The sequence below is a fragment of the Chaetodon trifascialis genome, chromosome 19, assembly GCF_039877785.1.
Source record: "Chaetodon trifascialis isolate fChaTrf1 chromosome 19, fChaTrf1.hap1, whole genome shotgun sequence".
NCBI classification, from domain to species: domain Eukaryota; kingdom Metazoa; phylum Chordata; class Actinopteri; order Chaetodontiformes; family Chaetodontidae; genus Chaetodon; species Chaetodon trifascialis.
The window spans coordinates 18614246-18641508 of NC_092074.1; the positions used below are offsets into that span (position 1 = coordinate 18614246).

The 27263-nt window shown below is 43.5% G+C and overlaps 1 protein-coding gene across 1 annotated transcript in view; it reads left to right on the forward strand.

The window, feature by feature from the left end:
- lama2 (laminin, alpha 2) overlaps positions 1–27263 on the forward strand; it is a 174613-nt gene that overhangs the window by 104025 nt on the left and 43325 nt on the right. The window contains exons 26-39 of the mRNA XM_070988059.1: positions 1101–1232; positions 2119–2223; positions 5341–5484; positions 11451–11627; positions 11779–11964; positions 12209–12327; positions 12661–12778; positions 14771–14923; positions 19347–19471; positions 19587–19673; positions 20244–20437; positions 23588–23730; positions 24665–24763; positions 26996–27107. Coding sequence (XP_070844160.1) covers positions 1101–1232; positions 2119–2223; positions 5341–5484; positions 11451–11627; positions 11779–11964; positions 12209–12327; positions 12661–12778; positions 14771–14923; positions 19347–19471; positions 19587–19673; positions 20244–20437; positions 23588–23730; positions 24665–24763; positions 26996–27107 — 1894 coding nt within the window. The remainder of the gene's footprint in view (positions 1–1100; positions 1233–2118; positions 2224–5340; positions 5485–11450; positions 11628–11778; positions 11965–12208; positions 12328–12660; positions 12779–14770; positions 14924–19346; positions 19472–19586; positions 19674–20243; positions 20438–23587; positions 23731–24664; positions 24764–26995; positions 27108–27263) is intronic.

The following is a 27263-nucleotide window of genomic DNA, read 5'->3' on the forward strand; positions in this document are numbered from 1 at the left end:
ATCGTAGTGATAACAAACAAACATAAAAAGGTATCAAACACAACTGAACAAAGTAAAACGCAGCAAAGCAGAAAGGTACAACATGAGACAGCAGTGAGTGAAGTACAACGAAAGACATTGCAAACTAGAACCGAGCAAAATACAGTCGAATACACGCAGGAAATACTTGAGTGTGGATCGTTTGACACAGTAAAGGCTGTGTAGAGACGCTGCTGATGAAAAGCCTTGCAGCTTCAAGCATGAACAAACATCAACACGTGAAACATCGCTGAAGGTTACGAGCAGTGAAAGACCGTCGACTGCTGTGGGTCAGGAGTTCACAATCATCTGGAAATGTCCACGCTTTCAGTGACAGTGAGGCTCTTGGTTGATGCCTCCAATCCGAAGCCCTCCAACCACAGGAGCTGAGCCCAGAGACAAGTCTGCATCACTGTTCAGCCCGTGAGACAAGTTCAACTCAGATTTCAAAGAGCGAAATGACGCCAAAATTCACAATACTCCCAGGAGAAGGAGATATCCGGTATGCATCAACGTGCCACAACCTGAGGGACAGTGAATGACCTATGCATTCACACACCGCACACGCATGCATTCACACACACACACACACACACATACACACACACACACAGAGTTTTATTTCCATCACTTCAGAGGACATTACGTTGACTTACACTCATTTCCTGGAGACTAACCATGAGCATAAACACTACCTGCCGAACCCTAACCTCAACCATACCACAAGTCTACCCCTTGCGTGTCAGTAAAGCCCATTGAGTTGAATTGATTCAGCCACAGTTGACAGGCATTTACAGCTCTTCAGGTTATGATTGTGCAGCACACAGAACGAACGTCTATTTTCATGCCGTCCTCATCTTTAATTGAGACATTTGTCAATCGTTAAGACATCCGACAGCTCAGGTAGAGTTTGGACAGTGATTTCAAACTTATCTTTTGGCTGTCATCTACCTCAAAGAACCAAGACTGTTGTTTGCTTTGCATGCGATTTAAGCCTCTCCTTGACGTCCTAATGTCCGAATAAAGTTAACTTTTAACGACCGACAGCGGACGATAACCCGTCTTTGTGTTTGTGTGTGCAGGAGTGTGGCTGCAGCGCGATCGGCTCAGTGACCCAGCAGTGTAACGTCAACACCGGCTGCTGCTTCTGTCACGACGCCTTCAGAGGAGAGAAATGCAATGAATGTCAAATCGGATACAGAGACTTTCCGCAGGTGACTGAGCCATATCAACACCGCTTATATGACTATTATTATCATAAAACTTAATTTTATTGTTATTCAGGTAAGAGAGGAGGCACTGGAGAGTATCTCAGATGGGATTCGACCATTCGGGGGTAACTTTATTTGGACGAGGGAGAGAGCTTTTCACAGACATGATAATGCTATTGTTATGGATTTTAGGAGCATAGAAGACCTCAGTGAAAGAATATGTCCCCCGCCTGATGATAGAGGCCTAATAATGTCATCACACAGTGGTTTTCTTTAAATCTTAAGTAATTTTTACACAAACGCCAAACTTTCCTGCAACCTTTCAGCTTATATTTGCCTCACTTGAAATAAAAAGATGAGCGACCTGCTGTATGTAGAGTATATTGGCATGCTGTCCACAGGTGTGATTCAACAATGCCTTGAATTTTACATAACCGCCAAACTTTTGGTTTCATTTAAGTGTCCCTGGTTTGAAGGCAGCAGGCTTTCTTTAATTACACTTCAAAAAGGGCGATCGTATCATCACAGTCGAATTTCCCATTTGGTGTTTGATTCATTGTGAGGCTTCGAGGTAGAGAAGTGGTTTGGAAATAGTTTTTCATGAATGGCATGACAGCAGAATAAAAACAGCTTAATGATCCTGTGGGGAAGTTTTGTTTTTTTTTGGCACTTTTTGGAACTTGCTTCAGCTGAATGGGAAAGAAAGTGGACAACTCGTGTGTTTTGTGTTTGTGTGAACTCGAGAAGATAATGGCAACATTTTCATTTTGGAGTGAAGTTTAATGGTTTGGTGAAGCATAAAGCTGGGACACACTCTGCTAGCTCCTCTCTCAGCCTGTTATATTGTTGATAACAAGCTCGGCGTTGTCTGCATCCACATTTCCCACAGTGCACCCAGTGCGAGTGCAGCGTCTCAGGATCGGACAGCCAGACCTGCGACCTGGAGAGACAAGTGTGTGCCTGCGCCGACCGAACGGGAAAGTGTAGCTGCAAGGTACGGCATACGCTCACAGCAACACACACGGGGACTGTGGCCTTTAGTCTTTCTGTCCATGCACTTTTAGTTGTAATGTAGTTTAAGCTTTTGCAACCTCAATCCCAGAGAAGCTGGGACTCTGCACAACCCACAGTCAATAATAAACTGTCATATTGCTCAAATGATATTGAAATATGAAAAGTGGGAGACAGAGAATAAGAAAGAAAGAGCTGGTTTTTCTCCAGACTGTCAGTTATAACTCAAACATGAGTCACATGCAGCGCTGATTCCAGAAATGTTGGGATGCTGCGTAAAACATAAGAAGAAACAGAATGCACTGATTTACAAACAAACTGTGTTTACCGACATCAGTTTTATGAAGTGTTCCTGAGCTCATGTAGTAACATCCCTCATCCAGTCATGTGTTCACAAAGTGGTGAACCTCGCTCCATCGTTACTTGTGAAGGACTGAGTCCGTTTTATACCCACTCACCTGTTACAATCAACCTGTTTACCTGTGGAATGATCCAAACAGGTGTTTTCGGAGCATCTTTGTACTGCTTTCAATTGAATATATGTCAAAGAGGATGAGCAAATTATCGCATTCTGCATTATTTGTGTTTAACTCCTTACGTTTTTAGAGTCAAAGTTATAGAAATAAAGGATTTAACATGAAAAATGTGCATCATCATCATCACACTGATAACAACACCAACTGCGACAGTCATTGTTTAATGAAGCTTGCCTGCTTCATTATTAAGACTGCCTAAGTTTAATCATGTCTAAAAAGATCACATTTTATGTAACACACCAGATATGTGTGTTTCAAATTCTTCTTTGTGTCAGACTGAGAATCCCTGGGCTGTATGAATGAAGGCATCCTGAAGTAAACAGTCCTGTTACAGCCTCTCTGTGCTGACCTACAGTTTTAATTCGCTTGTCGCCTTGAAAGACTTTGTAGGAATTTACTTAAAGTGTTGTAAAGTGTTGAATAGATGAATGACATCTCTCCTTCAGCATGACCCTCACATGTCAATAAACTCTGGGCTGCCATTAGTCTTTGTCCAACTCGAAAAACATTTTTAAATATCTGCAAAACTATCCACCAGAATCAGGCCGTGCAGAGTCGTTCCAGGCTGTTTGCCGTGTGGTCCAACATGCATGCACAGAGTCTGATCGGGGCTCAGCCGAATGTGAATGGATGTTTTCCAGATTTACTGTAAACCTTGTGATTAAACTGAGCCGAGATATAGTCTGTCAGGCTACGTTAGTTTACCCGCCCAATCACAACAATACAATGAGCGCTGACATTCTGCCGAGCAGCTGTTGTTTGACTTTTCAGTAAGCTTAAAGTCTGAGTGAATGAACGCGCGAGAAAGTGAGGAAAAAGCTGCGCTGATTACGCTTTTGAATCCTACCAGGAGATGTTCAGATTGGAAATGTCAGCGCAGATTTCAGAGCTACCGCTCGTGGATTCCCCGTCCTTTATCTGTGCACGTGGACAATCTATGCGCGCATCTGTGTTTGATAGTATACTGTATGTGTGCTCGCGTGTAATTATTTCACTAAATGTCAGGACGGAGTAAGACGGGCATCTCTCTGTGATAGCCTCACAAAAGTGCTCACACACACAAAAAGATAGATGGACGCAGAAATATATATATAATACACACGTACATTTTTCCTTCTGTGCTGTCCAAGGAAGCTAAATGTATCATTAGCAGATTTTTATGGGTGTAAACATCATATATTGGTACAAACAAACACACACACTCACCAATACAGACAGATACAAAGCATATATTTCACACCTGTCATCCTCACAAGCTGATCACATTATCACACACACGCACTCTCATCAATAGCTTGTCACACCTCGCACTTGCACGCACACACACACACTAATACATGCACATATCCCATATATGGCACCCTCAGACTGGAGACACCTTTCATCCCCGCCGTCACTCTCTGATCACATTATCCCACGTAGACAGCGGCAAGCACTAAAACAAATTTTTGCGTGCACGTACACACACACACACGCACTCGTCCGCACACACCTGATTCATGGGCTGTAATGAGGCTTCAGATCACTGAGTGTCATCGTCACTGAGCAAGTAGGAGGGTGACTGGCTGTCACTCAAACAGTCACTCGATCTGTCACCTGTCTCCCTCTTCATCTGTTATTTCTGCTGTCTGTGAAGTGTTACTGCATGCTGGTTAGCTGTCTGTCTGTCTGTCTGTGTGTCTGTGTGTGTGTGTGTCTGTCTGTCTGTCTGTCTGTCTGTCTGTCTGTCTGTCTGTCTGTCTGTAAATACCTCTCTATCTATGGAAGCATGTGATGCTCCTACATTTCCTCATGGCTTTAGCAGCATCACATACCTCTAACGTTAAAGAAGCCACTCTCAGGTAACAGGAGTCAAAATGTGGTCTCAGTGTTTCAGATGTTTGTGTTTTGTGAGAGTGTGAACAAAAAAAAACTGGAAGAATATTTGCGATTTGCAGTGATGATCACTTATTGCCAGTAATACCATAATGACCTCCTTTTGACATAACAAATGCTAATTATGTGGTCAACTCCTGTTAACGTTCCAGGTTCCTTCACACTCGCTAACCTCCGTTTTGACAGAGCTCAGCATTAATTGGATGACGTTTTGTTGACAGCACTGTAAGCCCAGCAGAGAGAAGGCTTAATACACAGACCTGTCCACAGTCCCACTTTAGACCAGTCAACTCTCAGCTTATTTACTCAAAACGTAAACAATTCAGCGCAGTTATTTCTGTTCCAATGTCCCAATGCCTCAGTTGCATTGGGACAGTTGTTTAGGTCGGGTGTATTTTAATAGCTTAAATATGTGATGCAGTCCAAGTTAACACAATGTAAGTCAATTAAATATCATTGTTATGAATTCAATATAGGCTGGTAAACATAAAGGATTAGATGCTTATTATGTTTCTTGTAGCTGGCCCATGTCATTTAATTGTCCTGTTTTCAGATTAATTTTCATTTGCAACCTCAAATTTCAAATTCCTCCATATTGATCATCAGCCGAGTGGACTGAGGTGCATTAACAACTTCATTTCTCCTCCACATGCAGTCTACTGAAACAGAAATTGTGTTTTTTTTTCAAGGCAAATGTGGAAGGAGACAACTGCGACAGCTGTAAGGCAAACACGTTTGGGTTGTCGGTACGAAACCCGCTCGGCTGCAGCAAGTGTTACTGTTACGGGCTGACGCAGTCCTGCACAGAGGCACAAGGACTCATCAGGATGCGGGTGAGTAGACATGTCTTAATTGCTTTGCTTCTTTCCTGTTCAGTCATTGGCCAACAGAAGAGGGTTTCAGTATTTGGCTGAAAACAATGAAATGACCCGAAGCAACTAAATTGGCCACATTGGCTTCAGTGAAAATGGAACTGGATGGATCTTTCTAATCGTTCATGATTTGAAATCTGTTCATTCACATTATGAACCAAAGTGCGTTTCAGTGGAACAGTGAGCAGAGGGACAGTTTGGTTCCTGTTGTGCACAATAAGAGCTGAGACGAAGAGACGCTGCAGAGCCAATGTTGGGAAACTTTAGCTAGACTTGAAAGAAACTTCTGGTTTCTGGTCTGCGTCCACGTTCACTTAGGATCTCTCTTCCCTCTAATGTGTTATCCTTGGATCTAACCCGCGGTTGCCTCGAAGCTGTACTTTCTGTACACGCTGTCTGTGCCAGCTTCCTTGCTGAGACAACACATTTGACAGCTGGCTGCCCACAACTGACTCTGCATTATGCCAATACTATAAGCTTCATATTCTTCATTAATCATTATCTATGGATAATCAGAGGCGTGTTCGAGTATTTAACGTTAATAAATCTCATTTTACTCGATTTTCGCCCCGAAATCAGTTATGCTAGTTTGTTTTTTGAAACAAATAAAGAAAATGGGATGATATTTACAAAGATAGGATACGCGTGGTGTATTTCAACCAATCACAGCTCAAGACTGGAACTCAACATTGTTCAATTATTCAAACAGGAACTAGTCTCAGCTACATTTTGTGGTGATTTCTACACGTTGGAAATTCAGGAGGAATTCTCAGCAGTGAGAAATTGTGTGATTTTCTGCCCCACTGAACTGTGATTTAACAAGGTTTACAGGCACATACATTACTCACCAAGACTAAGAGTCTGCTGCCATGCTAGCAGCTCCGCGAGGCTACACGCAGGGTGGTTTCAGTGAAACTTCAGCTAACTGAAGCCTGCTAGCATGCTCACAGCGACCATGCTAACATGCAAATCTTCACCATGTTCACCATCTTAAGCACCACTCGACTCGGACAGGACTAACATGACACGAGGATTCACTGTGCCCCTCCTCTGTCATTTAACACCTGATGAAGTCAAGAAAAAAGCAGGATAAGCAGCAGAGGACCAGTGAGTCTGTGGCGGGGTTGCTAGATTACTCCCTAATCACTCCACCTCCCCCAGAGAAATAAGTCCAGTCTTAACTGGGCTTTAGTGTAGTGTGTTAGCATGCTAGCATTTGCTGATTCACACAGCAACAAAGTGCAGCTGACAAACTAGCAAATTAGATGAAATATTCAGGACATCAAAACAGTTATTACAGGTCGTTCTGAGGTGAATGTACAGCAGAGACAAAGTGCTGAGCCGACTGACAGACCAGCGATGACATCCGCAGAAACAGTTAGTAAGTCCACTTTGGTTGTCGGTCAGAGGTGATGGATGTCGTTACCCTCTGCTCTGGCAAAAGCTCCAGAGCATAAATGGCAGAGTTGTTTTAGGTGGTTATGAAACTGCTGTTTATATGAATCACCCATTGTAAATCTTTGAAAACGACCCGGCTAGCGTGGCTCATGTATCGATGGCTTCTGTGAGTGTGGACGTTACGGCTGCCAGCTGTAAGTCAGAAACAGGTTTTTAAGTGTATCAGCCGCCATCAGACGGTCAGCCGGTAAGTTAGCAATCGATTGAGTGGCAGCCTGTTTTTAATAAAGGCCCTTTTTCTCAGAAACAGTTGCCATCTGCGATGAACTGGCGTTTCCGTGGTAACAGTAGAGTTTTTCTGATGGAGTGTGGCGAGAGGCTTCATCTGAACGACAAACATCCTCTTCATTTATTGTTGACAGAGAGAGGGAGGGCTGAGCCGGACAGAGAGAGAAAGGCAGAAAAAATGGAGAGTTTATTGGAAAGAGGGAGATTTTCTCTGAACCACTGAATCGTGAGATTACACTGAGTGGAGTGGGACACGCGCGCACACTCACACACACACACTCACACAAACACACGCCATATCTAGAGGCCGTACACATTGACGCTACACAGTACATGTGCATTCACATACAGTACACAAACATACCTACACAAACTCACACTACGTGGGATTACGCAGAGGTTAGGGGAGAAAGATGTGCGTGCGTGCACACACACACCCACACACACACATATTCAGCCATACACACAGCCTCTTTTTTGTGGCATTTATCTCTAATGGGAGAACTGTGTGTGTGACTGTTTACTGGCTGTTAAATACTGCTGTGAAGATCTGCACGACTATAATCCAGTAAAATCTATAAAGAACTGAGATAAGGTGAACGCACCGATAAGGTGTGAAAAAAGGAAAAAAAAAAACCTCCACAGGACCAGCCTGCTAAAGAAGCCTCAGGCGAAATGGCAGCGTTTTCTAACAGGCTTATTAATTGGCAGCTTTTGAGGTCATAGAGTGCAGAGAAATGAAGGAATCATTAAAAACAAAGGCCTGAACAACACACAACACAAACCCATGTCCAAATCAGAGAAGGCAATTAGTTTGTCAGACAGGTGAAGCAGAAATGTTGGTATGTGTTTAACACATTCACAGAGAAATCAGGAATCTCTTTTCAGTTGAATTCAGCCTTAATACGAATGGAATGCACTTACTTCAAAAATGTATAAAACCCCTTAATTTTAAAGTACAGTCAAGTAACACAGCACAGGAATGATAAAGATGTACTCACTGTATACACAAAGTATAAGTCATCATTTCTCAGTCTGCACACACTAAGTCAATAGATTAGTTTGTACAGTAATTCTAAACCAGGTTAGTAATAAAGTTTCACAGTTTGGACATCATACGAAGCGATAACACTGCGCGACTTATTTGTTTATTTCTTTGAGAAGTTGGAGTTGGAGCTTTATTTCATTGCCAGTGATTTTGACAGTGTCCATTTAGATGAAACAAGACATGCATGGCTTGTTGTGCTCCTGATGCAGTGTGTTACATATGGAATATGAGACCCCCGCCTCTATTGGCGATATTTAGACATTAACTATTGACTAAGCTCTCAAGAATCTCACTTTTATTCCTATTTGTGAAGGAAACATAAATTAGAGTTAATGTTCAAGTTGTACATAGTCTTTTTTTTAGCATTTTTACTGAAACAGCTCAAATTTGGGTTCTATGGCATCCTCAACGTGTCACCTTGTGCTTGTTACTTATTTTATTTCACAGTCATATCAAGCCAGCCAGCACCAAGCAGCTACAGTTTAGAAATATTTGCCTTTGAATTCATTTTAAGTAACACTTGAGACAGAAATGAGCAATTTCCCATTCCCTGTGTGACTGCCTTTTTATTATGCAGCCAGTATTGCCGGTGTGTCCAAGCCATAGTGACTTCATAGATTTCAGATTCTGTCCACTCAACCAAAAAGCACTCTTCCATAATGCCTCAGATATTATTCACACAATATCAACATACAGTATCAGCGCTGCCGGACTACAGCGGCAGAGAGAGGCAGAGATCCGGGCTCGAGCAGATGAATCTATTTTTAAATCGGTCCACTCAACCGCAACGCACAGTCAATAATAAACCCTGATATTATTCAAATGATATTGAAATATCAAAAGTGGGAGCCAGAGAGAATGAGAAAGAAAGGGTGAGATTTTCTCCCGGCTGTCAGTTACAGCTCAGTGTGAGTCATACAGTATGCAAGCCAGACTCCCGAAAAGCTTGGACGTTGTGTTAAATGTAAATAAAAACACAATTCAGTCATGTGCAGATGAACTGTGTTTACAGTTTTCCGAAGTGTTCCTGAGCCCATGTAGTAACATCCTTCATACAAGTGGTGAAACTCACTCCCTCCTTTCAGACTTTCATCGCTAATGTGGAAAATACCGAAAGAGCAATCCTCACACTGACTGAAAGAAAAACACAAACGTTGGCTAAACTCATTATTGGCAAAGAACAATCACAACGCAATCAACTTGGAAAACAAACTGACTTGACGATTCTGTCATTACAGGGCTGTACGCTTACTTTTTTAGCTGGTAGCACTGGTGCTAGCAGGTAAAAAATTTTAGTAGCACAAAGAAAAATTTAGTCGCACACACAGTCGGACAGTTAGTTAACGTGTTTATTGGCTAAATTAATTTGATACTGATAAGAAATTCTAACAATGCTGAACAACAATTAAACTGATTCTTTAACCTTCATTTTTCCTCCACCTGAACACAACAGGATGAATTTAAACATTTTTAAACATGAAAAATCAACAGTGTTATATTTTCAATGCGCATCAGTGAACTGTCTGTGCTGGCTGTCCGTTCGCCTGCCGCCATACAATACTGACAAAACATTGCCTTCTTGGTCTGCTCGTATACAAGCCAGGTGAAATCTTTTAACCACTGAGGGTTGAATCGATTCATTTTTGTATCTGAGGAGACAGGCCGGTCCGATGAAGAAGCGACGAGTGATGAAGATTCAGCGTCAGACTCCGTAAATGCTGTAGTGGTTCCTATTTTTCCAAACAGCGTCTTTTATCCTCGTTGTCGTGACCTACCGAGGTAGAAACTACAGAAAAATATCTCTTTGTTTTGCTCGAGTCTTCTTGTTATTCTTAGTTGTTGCGGTTGGTTTGTCACAAAAATGATACAAAAGTCGCGGTTTCCCACACAGGTCAGCGAGGGCGGGAACGTTTCCCCAGAAATGTAGTTCTTTTGTATTCGGATTAAGAAGGACAGTACACAGTTAGAACTACAACTCCCATGAAACATTGTTCCAACGACTGACGAATACGACAAGAGACAGAATGAACACCGTCGCACTCGTGCTAGTGGATGCATATTTCTCTTCGCACATAATGATTTTTAGTAGCAAATGCGACGGAAATTGTCGCACTGTACAGCCCTGCATTAGTGATAACACAATTATAAAATACTGGATGAGCGTCGTCTTATTCAAAGAATGTGTCATGCGCTTTAAAAAAAGGTCGCTTTTCGCTGCAGCAGTGTGCAAAATACAAAAAGCTGATTTCTTTGTGTCCTTGCCTGCAGTATCTCAGCTGTCACACATCGGCATGGGTACACAGCATTCTTGCTCAGGTGTGCTTTGGCTGCAGCTGAAGGAGGTGTTTGCTTACAGAAAGCATACAGCGACTCCAGCAGCCAGGCTGGTGCTAAATATCATCATATTCAGCTGAAGAGTAAAAATCATAGTCTGTTGAATAACAGATAATTATCCTCAGACTTGAAATAACTAGAATTCCCCCATTTCTTCAAATTCGTTTGGTTTTTCACAGAAAAAGGCTGCACAGATGTTTTTGCAAAACATGTAGCCCGACAGCGTTTTGGAGACATGAAGGCATCTACTCATGTTCCAATCAAACGTTTGCCTCCATTTGGCCAGTTTGGAGAGCTGCATCGACACATCCTCATTAATTAGGACATTCCACAATCCTCTGTGCCCACCGATGAAACAAAACACCACCGAAAGAATCCCAAGATGCTGAAATTTCCTCTAACAAGACTGGAGTCTCAGACAAAAAAAGCGTTTGAAATGGATGTGTGCCAGAGTTAAAGAACGGCGAGGGTGGAGCAGTGTTTGGGTCAGCGTCATTAGGAGGTGAGGGAAGGAGACTGTGCGACTCAAGTTTGAGAAAAGAAAGAAGCTGACCCTCCACACATGACTCGTTTACACTGAAATATGGCTGCTTAACAAGCCTGTCTGAAAGGTGCACCTCACAAAAATCTATCCTTTCAGAGTGAATTCATCCCAAACGCTGCTCTGCTAGTTTAAAAAGTTTGGACTGAGAACAGAACATCCATGACTGGTAGCCATTTAACACCATTTAAGCGAATCATAGTGCAGCACACACAGTTTGTACACCCATTCAGAGTTCCTATCCTGACTCGCTCCCCAATTGAAAGTATTCACTTCTAGGAATCACATTAATATTGTCGTCACTGTCCTGTGTCCCAGTTAACGCTGAAGCCAGAGCAGACGGTGCTCCCCCTGGTGGACAAATCCAACACCATGGAGACGAGGAGAGGAGTGAGCTTCCAGCACCCTGAGATCCTCGCCCATACCGATCTGGTTACCTCAGCCCTCTCTGAACCGTACTACTGGAGACTGCCGGAGCAGTTCAGAGGCTCGATGGTAGGAAAACCGCCTCCTTTGAAGTTTTAAATGTTTTCTACAGCATTTTTTGTGTATTGTTTTTTTATTATTTCCAAATCAAGCTTTGTTGTAAAAGCAGTGCATCCTCTGTAATGTCTTAAATCAACTCTTCCTCCACGGCTTTGTTCAGATCACAGCATATGGCGGGCAGTTGAAATACGCAGTTTACTACGAGGCCAGAGATGAAACCGGTCCGTCCTCCTACGAGCCTCAGGTCATCATCAAGGGCGGTCCAAACCGTAACGTCTTGATGACACGCCACATACCGGGACTCCAGATTGGTCAGCTCACCCGCCACGAGATCGACATGACAGAGGTACAGTCAGGCTATGGTTGAAAGGGGAATATTGAGTAATTATTGAGAAATATTTGTGGTATTTAGATTAGATACCAACTCCAAAATACAAGACCTAAACTGAATATAGATTGTACTTATTTTTGGCGAGCTTGTCAGTCAATACAAGCAGGGTCTGTTATGTTGGTAAGAGACTGCAGTGGTAAAATTGATTTGTCAGTGTACTTGCGTGTGTGTGTGTGTGTGTGTGTGTGTGTGTGTACAGCATGAGTGGAAGTACGCAGATGGTCGGTCCATGACTCGAGAGGACTTCATGGACATTTTGTTCTATGTGGACTACATCCTAATTAAGGCATCACACGGCAACTTGATGAGACACAGCCGGTAAAACACACACACACACACACACACACACACACACACACACACACACACACACACACACACACACACACACACACACACACACACAACATGCAGCTCCACACGGTGTGGTCCAACATTTAATGTGTGGTTTGATTGCTGATTGATGGATAACCTCTTGGAAGAACTTCTGTTTTCATTTGCATGTCAAGATGTACTGAACATCGTCTGTTTCCACAGCAGAAACATTATAACCTGCTCTAAACTGTCATGATAGTTCTCCCTGGATATCCCATGTGACACGTCCAAATACGTGTGTGTCTTACTTCATTTCATGACCCATCTCTCCCCCAGTATCTCAGAAATCAGTCTAACAGTGGCCGAGGAAGGCAGACCAACCAAAGAGAGCGAGGAAGCACATCAGATAGAGAAGTGCGAATGTCCAATCGGATACTCTGGACTCTCCTGTGAGGTGGGTGCACACACGCACACACACATGCATGCACACATGGGAAGACCTTACATGCGCAAAACCTTTCCAAAAAGTGTTTCTAGGAACTCTAACTTAGGTAATCAGTAGTTGTAGTAGTCAGCAGTAATGTCGCCCCACAGTGACGGTACTTTAAATTTTGTTTATGCAAACAGGACTATCTGAAGATATGTTTTGAAGAAAAGATGTCTGCAGTACTTGATAAAGATAAGTACTTGAAAAAGAAGATACGTACTGAGCAGAACATTTTACCGCTGAGGAAAGAAGTTATCAGTGCTCTCTGGTGGACAACAACACAGTTTCTGACAAAAAACAAACTATTTCTCAGTTTCATCAGCCAAAGTCTGCACATCAAAACCAAAATCTTGCTGACATTTTCCTAAAGTATCGTCAAAAATCATGTTTAAAACAAAAGTTAAAATCACCTGTCGCTTAGTTGATAGAAAGTGCAAAACAGAGGAATTGTCACAATGTGGCCAATGAGCATCAATGCATCACTAAGTTTCTGAGTCGTGTGATGAAATGACTTCAGTGCAGCAGCAAAAAGCAGACTACACGAAAAGCAGAACAAGTAAAACAAGCAGAAAATACAGAAGTACTCTGTAGTCAGAATATTACGTAAACGAAGTGGAAGAGCATTCATATTGACGCGAGCTCGAAAACCCACGTTTTGGATCCAACATTGCAAACATTAATTACAGAGCGAGCTGAACTCTCTCCTCCTCTCAGCGCTCTGAGGAATGAATGCTTTTTGTCTGCTGCCTTCACACCGACAGAGAATGTAAACATGGAGGTCACAGACTCTGCTTTCAATAGTATCTCACAAGTTTCCAATTTACATTTACTCCAGAGTTTTAAGCCTCCGCGACGCCTTTCAGCCTCTCCTGTTTTTTTTTTTTGTTTTTTTTTTTTCGCTTTGCTTAGCTAGGATTAAGCCTCACTGAGCGTCTCTTCCACTCATTCGTGATTTTGTCAAAGCAATTGACTTTCAGCTGCGTCCGGCTCCTTCTCTTAAGCCACAGAAAGCATATAGCAGCGACTCAATCTTCGGTTTAATGAGGATTTTGTGGAGACAGCTTATGATACACAGAGGCAAACAGTTCTGGGCAATTCCGCTGGATGGCGGCGCCTGAGAGTCATTTAGGTATTATTTTGCTAATCTCAAAGGAATACATGAGTTGCCAGCAAACTTTTAACTATATTTTTCAACCTCTGTTTCACTTTGTCTCCTGCTACTTGGAGTGCGGAGGAGCAGCCGTCTATATTGCTGGGAAAAAATTAGCCGTGTACATAATTTAGAAGCTACAGATACTGTTGAAAAAGTGCCAAATGGAAGCCAAAAAGCAAACGGTAGCTAAACTTGAAATGTTCGGGTCGTAGAGGGCTTGGCTGACAGATGGGCATTCTATTTGTAGCCGCCGTCGTTGTTAATAAAGTATTTTTAAACGGCCGTTTAGCGCTAGCAGAGGGAACAGATGGCTCTTTAAATGGACTCCATTAATTATTACTGAACAGGAGAGAGAGAGAGAGAGAGAGAGAGAGAGTTACCTTGCATGTCTGTGTGTGCGTGTGTGTGTTATGGCATGTTTGTGTGTGTGCGTTGAGCTGGTATGTGAGGGTGCGTGCATGTGTGTTCAAAAGTTACTGAAGGGAATAACTCTTAATTGTGTGTATGTGTGAAAGAGAGAGTGGTCAACAGTTGCCCAGAGAAATAACAATTAGGGAGAGAGAGTGTGTGTGTGTGTGTGTGTGTGTGTGTGTGTGTGTGTGTGTGTGTGTGTTGCAATATCATGCAGAGTGCGGGATTACTGTGGGAACACAAGCTATCAAAGCGAGATCTTGTGTTTCTATCTTTCACCTTCTCTGTCTCTGCTCTCATTATTTTTGTCATTTTCCATCCTTCTGTCTGTCTGTCTGTCTGTCTGTCTGTCTGTCTGTCTGTCTGTCTGTCTGTCTGTCTGTCTGTGTGTGCAGGAGTGCGCTGCAGGTTTCTACCGCCTTCGCGCCGGCTCCCTGGCATCTGCTCCAGCGTCCATGGTGCCCACCGCTGTCGGCATGGGCAGCTGTGTTCAGTGCCAATGCAGTGGGCACTCTTCCACCTGTGACCCTGAGACATCCATATGCCAGGTAAATGAGTTCGTGTTTGTGTGTGTGTGTGTGTATGTGTGTGTGTGTGTGTGTGTGTGTGTGTGTGTGTGTGTGTGTGTGTGTGTGTGTTCTGCCGCTGGAGACCCTCATACAGCCATATGCCAGGTAGCTTCTGGAGAAGAGACCGAGGTGAGAGAGAGAATGGAGCCCGGGTGTGTGTGTGTGTGTGTGTGTGTTGGGAGGAATGTCAGGTACTGTAATTAGCCCTGCAATAATTAACGACCCTGGGCTTATTTAATATTTCGTGTAATTTCCTCTCCTTTGGCTCTGACCCAAAGCCACATCCTTACTTTTAGAAAAGAGGGGAGAAGGTGATTGTAAGATGTGCAATTAGAACAGATTAAGGCAAAGAAACCTGCCGCTTTTAGTTTAACACAAGGTATCCAACAGGTAGTTTCAGGAACGCGCCGTTCAGCGATTTAGAAAAGAGAACTGGTCCACCGCCGTGTTTGTTGTGACAGTGTGTGCTTGCGAGATATTAAATCCAACTGGTGGCTCGTGGGATAAATCTGCACAGGCCAGTTGTTACCAGTTAGTCACTTCCAGCCTTTTCACAGTCTGGTGACTTGTGCAGCGAGTCCCTATCTGGAGACTTTGGCCTCATGTCGCCGTAGGTCATGGCTCAGATTCGATCTGTGAAAGCCGTGGAAGACTGAGAGGATGTCAGTGTGTGTGCGGCCGCAGAGAAAACAGTCCGTGCTGTCATCTGAGACTCATTTTGGACAGCTGATGAGGAGCCATTTAATTACGTGGCTCGATTTGTAGAAGGACACTTCCGCTCTGAAGATCTACTAAGATAGATGCTGCAGGTATAAACAAACTGAGAGATGCTGGCACCTTTTTGCACATGCACATAATGAAACATGGCGGGCACCACATGTGGTTCACCACCAGGATGCTCCACTTTGTGTCAAAAGCTTCCTTAAAGTGGAGTGCTGGATTTGGTCTTGACTCTGACTGAGGAGCAGATAAACAGGACAACTAAAAGGTTCAGCAATTATGAAAAACAGTTTTTCCCGTAATCTTCTCTCTGATTAATTTAATTTGGAAAACAGCCATTATGCAACTGTCACTGGCTTAATTGAACGTTTTATTCCTCTAATAATCGACAAAAAAAAAAGAAGAAAAAGTTCAGTTATTAAAAAAATGCCTCATTCAAGCAGCTTGAATCAAATAATGTCTTACTCTTAAAGGAGCGTCATTCAGTTTGAAAGCATGGATTTAAAACTGTAACTCCTGTATAACACACTCCAATTAGCACCAACAGTCATGACAGACAAACGTTGGCTGCAATCAGCCTTCCAGTCAATAAGTGTGTCCTTGCACAATAGACAATAAAGATGCCGATGTTTTGTTGTCTCCCCTCCAATGTTCTCTGCTGTTTAATTATTTTTATTGTTTTGTCTCCTTTTCTGCTGTTCTCCCTCCTCTCCTCCGTCTTTTATCCGCCCTCCTGTCTTCTACCTCCTTCCATTGTTTCTTTTTATCTTCCTCACTCTCCTAAATTCTCTTCCCTCATCCTCAATTATGTATTTGCTAATCCTTTGTCTTCTTTCACCACGCCGCCATCCGCTCTGTCCCTCACCTCTCATTTTTCCTCGCCCCAGTCTTCCCCTGCAGCCCCCTCTTTCTTCCTCACCTCTCCTTAATTTCGTGACTTTTGCCAATTTGTTTCTCTCTCTCTCTCTCTCTCTCTCTTCTCTCCCCTCTCCCACCTCTTCTCTCGCGTTTTGATTCCTGTCGCTCTCTCTCTGCCTCCCAGCCATTTTTCCCTCGCCCATTTCCATCTCGCTCTCCATAACAGCGTCATTAGCATTTTCTAACCGAGCGGGCTAAATTGAAAATGCTAAACGAGTTTGTTTCTGTGGTAATTAGCAGTAACGAGGAACACAGGAAGTTAATGGAAATGACTTGCCTCGTTAGGAGGCAACTTCCTGTTGCACTGATTGAAGTTCCCATTTTCAACAAACAAGGCGAACACATAAGACAGAGCCTTGGGGACATGAAGAGGACAGAGTTCTGTGTTTGCGTACAGTATGTAATATATTTGTGTGAATTAAATTGTGTGTGTGACTGTGTACATAGTGTGGAAATTGACTGTATGTTTATATAAACGCTGTATTTGTCACAATACAAGAATGAATAGGCATAGTGTGTGTGTTAGGCTGTAAAATAAGCCAAAAATAAGCTGAAAATCCTCAGAAATATCTCTGGATAGGAAACATTTTGGCTGCATTCGTGGTTGTGTGTCAGTGCACCCTCGTGGCTCTCCTCCTAACCACAGGTGAGTGAATTCCTGCAAAGTAAACGAGTATTTTAGATGGCCTGCTCTCGAGGAAGGAAGCTTATTAAACTCTTTGACGTGTGTGAGATCGCACCTGTCGGCTAACAGCTAGCCGCCCGCCGCTGTGCGCCGTCTCACAGCGCCTCATCACGCAGGAGTGGGACCGGGCCCAACAACCATTCATTACTGCGTGTGGACAGCTACATTTCCTATCAGAAAATAGTCTGGGCTAGAGATTCCTGCCTGTGTGTGTGTGAAAGCCCTGGAATGGCTCATAAACTGCGGGTGGTGAAAAGAAATGAGTAATGACTTCCCCGCTGCTTCTGTACAGATGCACTACATAAGCAGCTGTGATCACACCGGGTACGTGCTTCCCAGTGACGGTCCCAATGTGTGAGTGTGTTTGCATGTAAAGACAGTATCTGCGGCCGGTTTATTCATCCAAGAGTTGCTGACTTTGAAGAGATCTGAAATGAATTTGCTGTCAAACATTTCAGGCTCTTAATTCGCCACCTTATAGCGAAGCACACCAGTGATCAAAAGTGCTGCTATTATCCAATATTGTGAAGTTAACTGACAGTGGGTGATGATAGCGGTGTGCCACTATTTTCATCTGGTGTTGCTGTTAAACAACCAGCGGTGCCGGGATAATTATCTCACTCACCAAAAAACAAGCCTCCCCAGCGCCTTTTTGTCAGTGCTCGAGGAGGGGATGACGAGTGACCCCGTCTGTCATCTTTTCAATTACTCATTGTCGACTTGAGACGAGTAGACACATACACGGGATTGCACACAGCTTAGCAGTGAATGCTAATGTCCTCCAATCTTTGATTAGAGCTAAGTCTGAGCATACATGAACCAGAATAGATTGACTTTATTCCACAGATGACTATAAACCATTCAAAAGTGCGCTTTTTTTCTCTCTTGCTCAAGCAAATCTGGTGTCTCGTTTTCATTGTGCCCGTGGCGATATTCAAATACAACATGCAGATAAAAGTGTAGCTTAACTGCTGTTAATTTAATTTGAAAATTAGTTTGCTTTTTTTTGAAGATGAAAAGCTTTCTGGATAAGCAGCAAGAGTTTCTGTGTGTGTGTGTGTGTGTGTGTGTGTGTGTGTGTGTGTGTGTGTGTGTGTGTGTGTGTGTGTGTGTGTGTGTGTGCGTGTAGCTGTGTTACAGCTGCCTGTATTATGCTCACACAATCAAATTCTACATTTAAAACCAAGGACACACACACACACACACACATATCAAGAACTCATGCCAGCTGAAGCATGATGGGAAATTTGACACCTACACATCAGGGTTAGATTCAAAAAGGTCATGAGGTCAAGGAAAGGAGAGGTTCGTCTCCTATGGTTGCTTTAAATGTAAAGAATTGTGGGACGACATCGTCTCCTTTCATAAAGGATGGTCCAGTATGTCCTTTCATAAAGGGTGGTCCAGTATGTCCTTTCATAAAGGGTGGTCCAGTATGTCCTTTCATAAAGGGTGGTCCAGTATGTCCTTTCATAAAGGGTGGTCCAGTATGTCCTTTCATCAAGGGTGGTCCAGTATGTCCTTTCATAAAGGGTGGTCCAGTATGTCCTTTCATCAAGGGTGGTCCAGTATGTCCTTTCATAAAGGGTGGTCCAGTATGTCCTTTCATAAAGGGTGGTCCAGTATGTCCTTTCATAAAGGGTGGTCCAGTATGTCCTTTCATACAGGGTGGTCCAGTATGTCCTTTCATCAAGGGTGGTCCAGTATGTCCTTTCATAAAGGGTGGTCCAGTATGTCCTTTCATAAAGGGTGGTCCAGTATGTCCTTTCATAAAGGGTGGTCCAGTATGTCCTTTCATCAAGGGTGGTCCAGTATGTCCTCTCATCAAGGGTGGTCCAGTATGTCCTCTTATCAAGGGTGGTCCAGTATGTCCTTTCATCAAGGGTGGTCCAGTATGTCCTTTCATAAAGGGTGGTCCAGTATGTCCTTTCATAAAGGGTGGTCCAGTATGTCCTTTCATAAAGGGTGGTCCAGTATGTCCTTTCATAAAGGGTGGTCCAGTATGTCCTTTCATAAAGGGTGGTCCAGTATGTCCTGTGCTGCAACCCTCACGTCACATGTGTGTTTTTGCGTGTGCAGAACTGTCAAGACAACACGGAGGGCGATCGGTGTGAACGCTGCGCTCCAGGGTTCTACGGTGTGGTCCGAGGTTTCCATGACGACTGTAAACCCTGCGCCTGTCCCCTCACCGACCCGCAGAACAAGTAAACTTTCTGTATTCATCTTTTTTCCCTCGAACATATTTAGGTGCATTTCTCTTATTTCCTCAGCAGTTTTTTTTACATTCGAATATTTCATTTGCATTTTTTTTTGGTCTAGTTTCAGTCCGACCTGTGTCGCGGAGGGATTCGATGACTACCAATGCACCGCCTGTGCTGAGGGGTATGAGGGCAAATACTGTGAGAGGTGAGACACACACACACACACACGATATCACAGTGTTGAAAACAAGCTAAACTTTGACTTCATTGAATTTTATGAGACATAGAACGAAACAAATGCCCAAGACACTGAGAGGATGTTACTAACAAAGACAGTGCAAGTAGTTTTTTCAATGTACAGTAGGAATAAAAGGTGATAGAGGAAAGGACGCTACATGTAAACACCCGGGGACTGGGGTCATCAGTGTTGTGTGTGTGTGTACACATTAGCCGTGTTTCCATCAGTGTGTTTGTACGTGCATTTTGAAGTATCGCATTAGAAAAGGTTGATGGAAATGACCAAAAAAACCCCTAACCTAGCCTGTACCACCAACATCTGACTACGCTTGTTTTTGCCCCAAACCAGCTGTCGGAAACACGCAGAGTTGGCAGTTTATTCTTTCTTTTGCAACATTTCAGATGGTCCATTCATATTTTCCGTTTAGTTTAGTTTAGTTTAGTTATTTCTTAGCTCTGCCTCATAAAAGGCGATGGAAGCGTCTAACTGCAGCCATAGTAGTGAATCTCTCCTTCTTCCCATGATCCCTTTGTCCAGGTGTGCTACTGGTTACCATGGTAACCCGCAGATGCCGGGCGGCCGCTGCGAGGAGTGTAAGTGTTCCCTGTGGGGGGCATTGCCTGGACCATGTGACCCTGTCACAGGCCAATGCCGCTGCAGGTTCGGGGCATCGGGGAAGTCGTGTGACCAGTGCATGGACAGGCATGTGTGTGGACCAGCCGGGATCGTCTGTAAGACTAACACTCAGCTTTTTGTTTCTGCTCCTTTTTTTTCTTTTTTCATCTTTTCTTTTGCGTCCTGCCTTTAAATATCTGAGACATAGTTATGTTTTCTTTTTTGGATTGTGGTCCAAAATAATGCAAATCTTAGTACCAAGAGAATATTTAAATAGGAATTAATATGAAACACACAAGTAATAGACATCATTATACAGGCCTCCAGTACTTGACTTTAGCATACCAGAAACAAAAACAGGACATTTTGGAATGCTTGAAAGTCAAACCAGCAGACGTCCTCTCTCCCTCTTTCGTCCATTTTCTTCTCATTTTCTGGCCCACCACCCTGTATTGTCACCCGATGTTGTGATTCTTGCTATATTTTGGCAATGATATGCAAATGAGTAGTCAAAGCCCTTTTCTGGCGTTGCCATGGGAGACGCGGGATCGTGGCGGAAGTCAAATTCAAGTCATTTAGAAAATAATTTCAGTGTAATTCGAAGCTAATTTAAGCTTAATATCACCATAATGGCAAGGCCAATTCGGTGCCATTAGCGCATCTAGAGGTAAGAGAATATAGAAGAAAAGGTTGTGAGACAGAGGCTGATGTGAAATTGCTGCTGTCAGGTCAGACAGGAAATTGCTTGCTCAGGTCTTTATGTGTTCAGACACAAAGCGTGTGTTCATAAATTGGCAGAGTGAGTGCTGCAGTGCGCCTTGACACCAAACCGGTCGCCTCCACGTCCAGACTGTAATCACAAGTCCTGATGGTTTACGCAGAGTGGAGCGATCAGGCCGCCGTTCACTTGTTGAAGAGTGATTGCACTCTGCGTTTTGCCTCTGCTCTTCCCGGTTTCCCATCCCGTCCGACTCAACCGAGCACTTTGGGAGTCGGCAGGCTCGAATCGAGGGAAATGCAGGTGACTCTCCCGTAATATAACATCATTTCCAGTGAAATGGAGCTAAATTTCAGTACTTGATGTTACTGGCTGCGTCATTGAATGTTGCTAACATCCACGTGAGAGTTGATGTTCCACATTTCATGGTGAAACATGCAGTAAGTAATATGACCTCAGGAAAGTGCCCAATACAGAATGCATTTAGTTTAATTCCATCTTATTTTTGGAGTTGATGTGATTTAAGATAAGATAAGATACGATACGATAAGATAAGATAGACTTTATTTATCCCACAATGGGGGGAATTCACATGTTACAGCAGCAACAAGACAGAGTGCAAGAAGTCAGAGGACAAGAAGACAAAAACTAAAAATTGCACAAGTGTTATATGCCCTATGGTAATTTACAATATATACAATACATACACACTTAGGTAATTTAAAAAGGACGATTGCACATGAAAACAGAGGAACATTGTAACATTACAAAGTTTGGGAGACGCCCTTCCTGCACCTGCTGAGACACAAAGGTTAAACAGATTTTTAACAGCTGGAAGTTACTTTCATAAGGAGCACAGGTGTACAGGTGTGTATTATCGAACGTGTGTGTTGTGCGTCGTGGGTGTGAATTTGCAGTGTGAATCTAAACTGAGCCTCAGACAGTCACTTTCTGTTCACTGGGGTTTTCTGTGGGCCTTCTTGGGGCTTCTAGCTTTCATGGTTGTGATGATAAATTGCAATATGCTATACTTTGTGTACACTGTGAAGAAAAACTTGATGTGCGTCACTGGATAGAAAAATGTCCAATATTGGAGAATGAGCAGCACCACAGCCTAATCTGTTCCAGCTCTGACCACAAGGCTAATGACTTTGTGTTGCGTTGGAGTTCTGCAGTGTCGCTTCTAACGATTCAAAACTCAAATCCTTGAAGTGAAACATTAAGCTAAATCTCAGTTATTCAGCCTTCAGTCTTTTGTTTCCCTTTCAGCTTCTTAATCAGGAACATCTAACCAATAGTGCAGGGTGTCACTGCTGCATTTTAAATCTAACCGAGGACTGCTCGACCATAGAGCGCCCTGAAAGGGAAGTCAGTCATCCTCTTTTATGTTCCCTGAAGCTAACCCACAAGTTTACAATTTGTTTTCTGGCATAACATTGCACAGCACGCTGTGACATGAGGTGCTCCACTAACGACTTCACCATCGAGCAGCCGCCGGAGGGTTTGTGGTGACATCTAGATTACTTTTTCTATTTTTTTGTCATCTGCTTTCTGGCCAAACTTCAGCAAAGTAAACTTGTTGGGTGTGAGGCTGCGACGCTCCTGAATCATCCAAGCAAACTTTAGCAGTAGCCAAAAACACACCATCATGTACGAACTCCTCAGAGGACAAGACAGAAGCTAATTTGAGAGTCTCCGGCATGCCTTGGCAAAGATCGTCGAGACAGACAACCAACCGGTGTCCTTGTGAGCGGAGAGTGATGGAAGTGAGGCTTTTTGTCTGCAGTCACACCTCGTGTTGTAACAGGATGTTTCCAAGCTGTGTGAATACACTTCATCAGTTGGATTCTTGAATGGCTTGAATTGACAAGCAGCTCTTAACTCCCACATACAGTGTACGTTCACTGTACCTGTGTGTGTTTGTGCGTATGCATGTGCCCGCATTAGTGCATCTGTGTGTCAGAGATTGATGGAGTTGAAACTGTTTTTATTTTATTTAATTTATCTTTGATTTCCCCTGTCAGAAATTTTAATTTTCGCAATAAATCAGCCTCGGGCTATGAAAAGGGAAGAGAAATGCAGGCGCACACACATGTGATGCGGGAAAATGTGTATGCGTGTTTCAGTGAATTCCCTGGTGTGCGCTTGTGTTAGTGTGTGTGTGTTTTTAGCCTGCAGTCTGTGCTCATAATAGGTGCTTTTGCTCGCTCTGTGCTGAATTTCATGCATCGGCAGCCCTGTCTCTCTGATGCCAGAGTCACTTAAACGCAAACGCACAAGCAGACGCCGCGATCACACACTGATGTGTTTACAGACTCACAAATAAAGTCTAGAAATACACACTCAGTCGTAAAAACACGTACATGACTTCCTTCCTTTCCTCGCCTCGTATTTTCTTCCCCTCATTTCTCTCTGCCACGTCAAAACTCAAACTGCTGAAGTGTCAACTCACACACACACACGCGCGCACTCACACACACACGCACACACACACCATCTTTAAGCCTCTAGCTGCATCTGACTGTGTGCTCGTATTTGTTTTTTCTAGCCTGTGATGATGAGTGCTCAGGTCTGTTGATCAGCGACATGGACCGCCTGTATCGCATCATCACTGAGGTCACCCTGACCACGCCCCTGCCTCCTCCTTATAGGATGCTGTACCGCTTCGAGAACATGACGGAGGAACTCAAGGTAAAGTCTGCCTCAGCCTGGTTGGATGGGATGTTTTCTGTATGTTTTTAACTCATGTCCTGATTCAATGATGTCGTTTAGTCATCGTCACTATGGCTGTTCACCATTTAAACGCTGCACATGCATTATGTGATAATTGAGGCAGATTTACTTTTACAAGTTGTAACTAATTTCCTTACATAGAAGAAGACAGAATGAGGCTTCTCATTTCTAGCTGGTGAAAGTGAATTAAAACTAGCTGTCATATGTTATCAGCTGTAAGTAGCTAGCAAATTAATCTAACGTTAGCGTCAACGTTTGATAGTAGCAGAGCTATTGGTGTGTCTGTAGACTTAATGTGTAAAAACTGTAAAGAAGACTTTGTAAAGTCAATTGTGGACAACATGTTAAAGGTCTTTTGTAATCAAAATGGAGTTCGTGAAATACTTTATAGTCCAATGAGACGGCACACTCTTCTTTCAGCTCGCTCAACCCGCATTAGTTAGGAAACAATGTCATCGCGCTGTGAGTTTGTTTTCAAGTGTTGTCAAATTTGCGTGTTCGGTTTTCTTTAATTGCCTCCTCCTCCAATACGAATCATCGTTTCAGCCTGTCGAGCGTTTGCATTGTCAACAGCAAACTTGAACTTGATTAACACTCACCAATGAGCTGTGATAAGACATTATGAGCTGTGCTTTCATTAGCATTTTGTAACTTTGTTCTTGCAATAGAGCTACGTCATTGTGTTGATTGTGACAGGACTCAAATCTATTGAGTTGTATCAGGTATGTTTTAATGCTTTCCTTCTTTCTCGCCTCCCTCCCTCCGTTGCTCATCCTCCTCTTTCCAGCTCTACAGCACAGAGCCCCAGGCAGTTCAAAAGCCTCGCCTTTGGCCAAAATGTGTCAGACATTTCACTCTGTAATTCCTTCATCTCTCTGTTTCTCTCCTGCAGCACATGCTGTCACCTCAGAAAGCTCCGGAGAGATTACTGCAGCTGGCCGACTCCAACCTGGGATCACTGGTGGTTGAGATGGACCAACTGCACAGCAGGGTACAGACACTTTTGTTTTTCCTTTGGCTCGGCGTTCGCCTCTGTCGTTGTCGGCCTGCCTTACTCTCTTTATCCTTCTTTCACCCTCTTTCTCTGCCTTCCTCACACATAACAGCATGGAGCAAAGGTAGACTGTCGCAGGGAGTGAGACCATAGTTTATCGCAACCCTTGTTTGCAAGCAAAGCCACAAGTCGTCTTGCTCCTTACAGTGCTGTGCATTGCAATGGAGACAACACAGACCCCAGTCCAGCCAGTAGCCAGCTGCAGCATACTGACTGAATACAGAAACCAATTCAGCCACTTTTTCCACATGTAGATGAAGTGTCAGAGGGCCTGTCAGAGGGATCAGTTAACCAGCTGAGCAGCAAAAGTAAAAAATAGAGTATACAAAGTGCTGGGACTGCTTGGTCTGCAGCAGGATTAATCATGGACAAATTGCGAGACAAATGGCCACAGGGCATCGTACCTGGGGTCAACCTGCTCGGGGCCTGCGGTAAAAATAAACCGGTAAGCCCCCATTAACCCCTCCATTCCGTCTGCAATCTGTGGATATGCAGTACCACTGAGCCCAGATTTGCAGCCTGTTAAACTGATCAAACACAAATTAATTTAGGAATATGCAACACATAAACACAAAATTATTGTATTGAAAGTTTCAAAACTGGACTTTGGTACAGGGATCCTTTTCAGGACACGGCTTCAGGATTAGGACATAAAGCAGGCCCCACTTTAAAGACGCTCTGCGGATTTTTCTTGTTAACAAGCAAAAGGGATGTTTACCTTTGGCTTGTTTACGCCACCGATTGTCAGTGAGCAGAATAACCAACAGCAGGATGTGCGAGTGAAAAACTCACAGATTATCATGTCAGTTTATATCGTACTTAAATGCTGCGTATTCTCAAACAAATTTCAATTAAATTACCACAAACCAGTTGACACAGAGTACAGCTGTAGCTTTTTGGGCCCCTGGAGTCCCTTCTGACAACATGTGAATAAGAATAACAACAGAATATGACAGGACTTGGACCTGGATCAGGATTATGATTATGATTATGAGCAGGCCGTCCCTACTATTGATGGAGTCTTATGAATTTCTAACCCAAAATGCTAATAAGGCACTTCAAACGGAGGCTCTCAGGGGTCCCTCGGGTCCCTGGGACTGTGCCTGATAGATCCATCTGGGAATCCATGCGTGTTTGAAAGTATTTCAAATAAAGAATTTTAATGTTGTTGCATGAAGCATATTCAGTAAACACCCAAAAGCACCCCAGTGTGTTTGCCCTCATACAAAAGGCAAGAATCTGTGCTGTATTATAAACGTTTTTTTTTATTTTTATTTTTTACTGTATAATCATTGGAGTCACAGTTGTGTCGCTAAGGGGAGCTAACCGAAAGAAAAACACTTCTTGAGTGGGGGGGGGGGTCTGCAAGTGCCAAGTGGAGAAAAATAACACTCCCATTCATGCTGTCAAGCTACACCCTTTTAGAGAGTGGGACCCTGACATTTGTTGACAGCGACGCTATCACCCACATCCCATCGCACACACACACACACACACACACACACACACACACACACACACACACACACACACCAGCTATAATGATATAGCATGGTCTCAACAATAATTACCTGCTCTTTCTCTGTGTGTGTTAGATTGAGTGTCTTTGGATGTGTTTTCATGTCTGTCAAAGATTCATCCGTCTCGCGTTTTCCTGGTCCTCTGTGTGCGTGCGTGCGTGCGTGCGTGCGTGTGTGTGCGCGCACAAACGTGCGCGTGAGCTAGCATGCGTGTGTGTGCACGTGTAGGTTAATGTGTGAGGTTGTGCTTTCTTTTTATGTCAATAATTCATCCATGGCTGTGTTGGTGTATGTTGTGGCGTGTGAGTGCACATGTAAACAAGAAATACTGAAGGTAAACAGAGTATACCACATACACACACACACACACACACACACACACACACACACACACACACACACACACACACTCACACACACTCAGATATTGATTGTGTGTACCTATTACCATCATCGTCTGTCATTCTTTTACATCCTCAAGACCTCATCCCTCCATCTTTTCTCTTCCTTTGTGAGACAGAAGTCAATATGTTCACTTATTTAACAGTTTATTTTTTTATAACACGTGTGTGTGTGTGTGTGTGTGTGTGTGTGTGCGTGCGTGCGTGCGTGCGTGCGTGCGTGCGTGCGTGCGTGCGTGTGTGTATAGGCCACTAAGGTGTCTGCTGACGGAGAGCAGGTTGAGGATGATGCTGACAGGATTCATAAACGAGCTGAGGACCTGGAGCAGTTCATCAGGGATACGCTGCTGGGAGCTAAAGGTAGCAGAAACGAACACCACCTCCCCTCCAATAACTGCTTCCATATCCTGCCGACCGGGATTTCTGGATTTATCTGTCTACCGTCTCACCAGTTTCATCTGTCATTAGAGTACATTGCATTATATCACATTATATTAAATGTAAGGGATCCCTGTG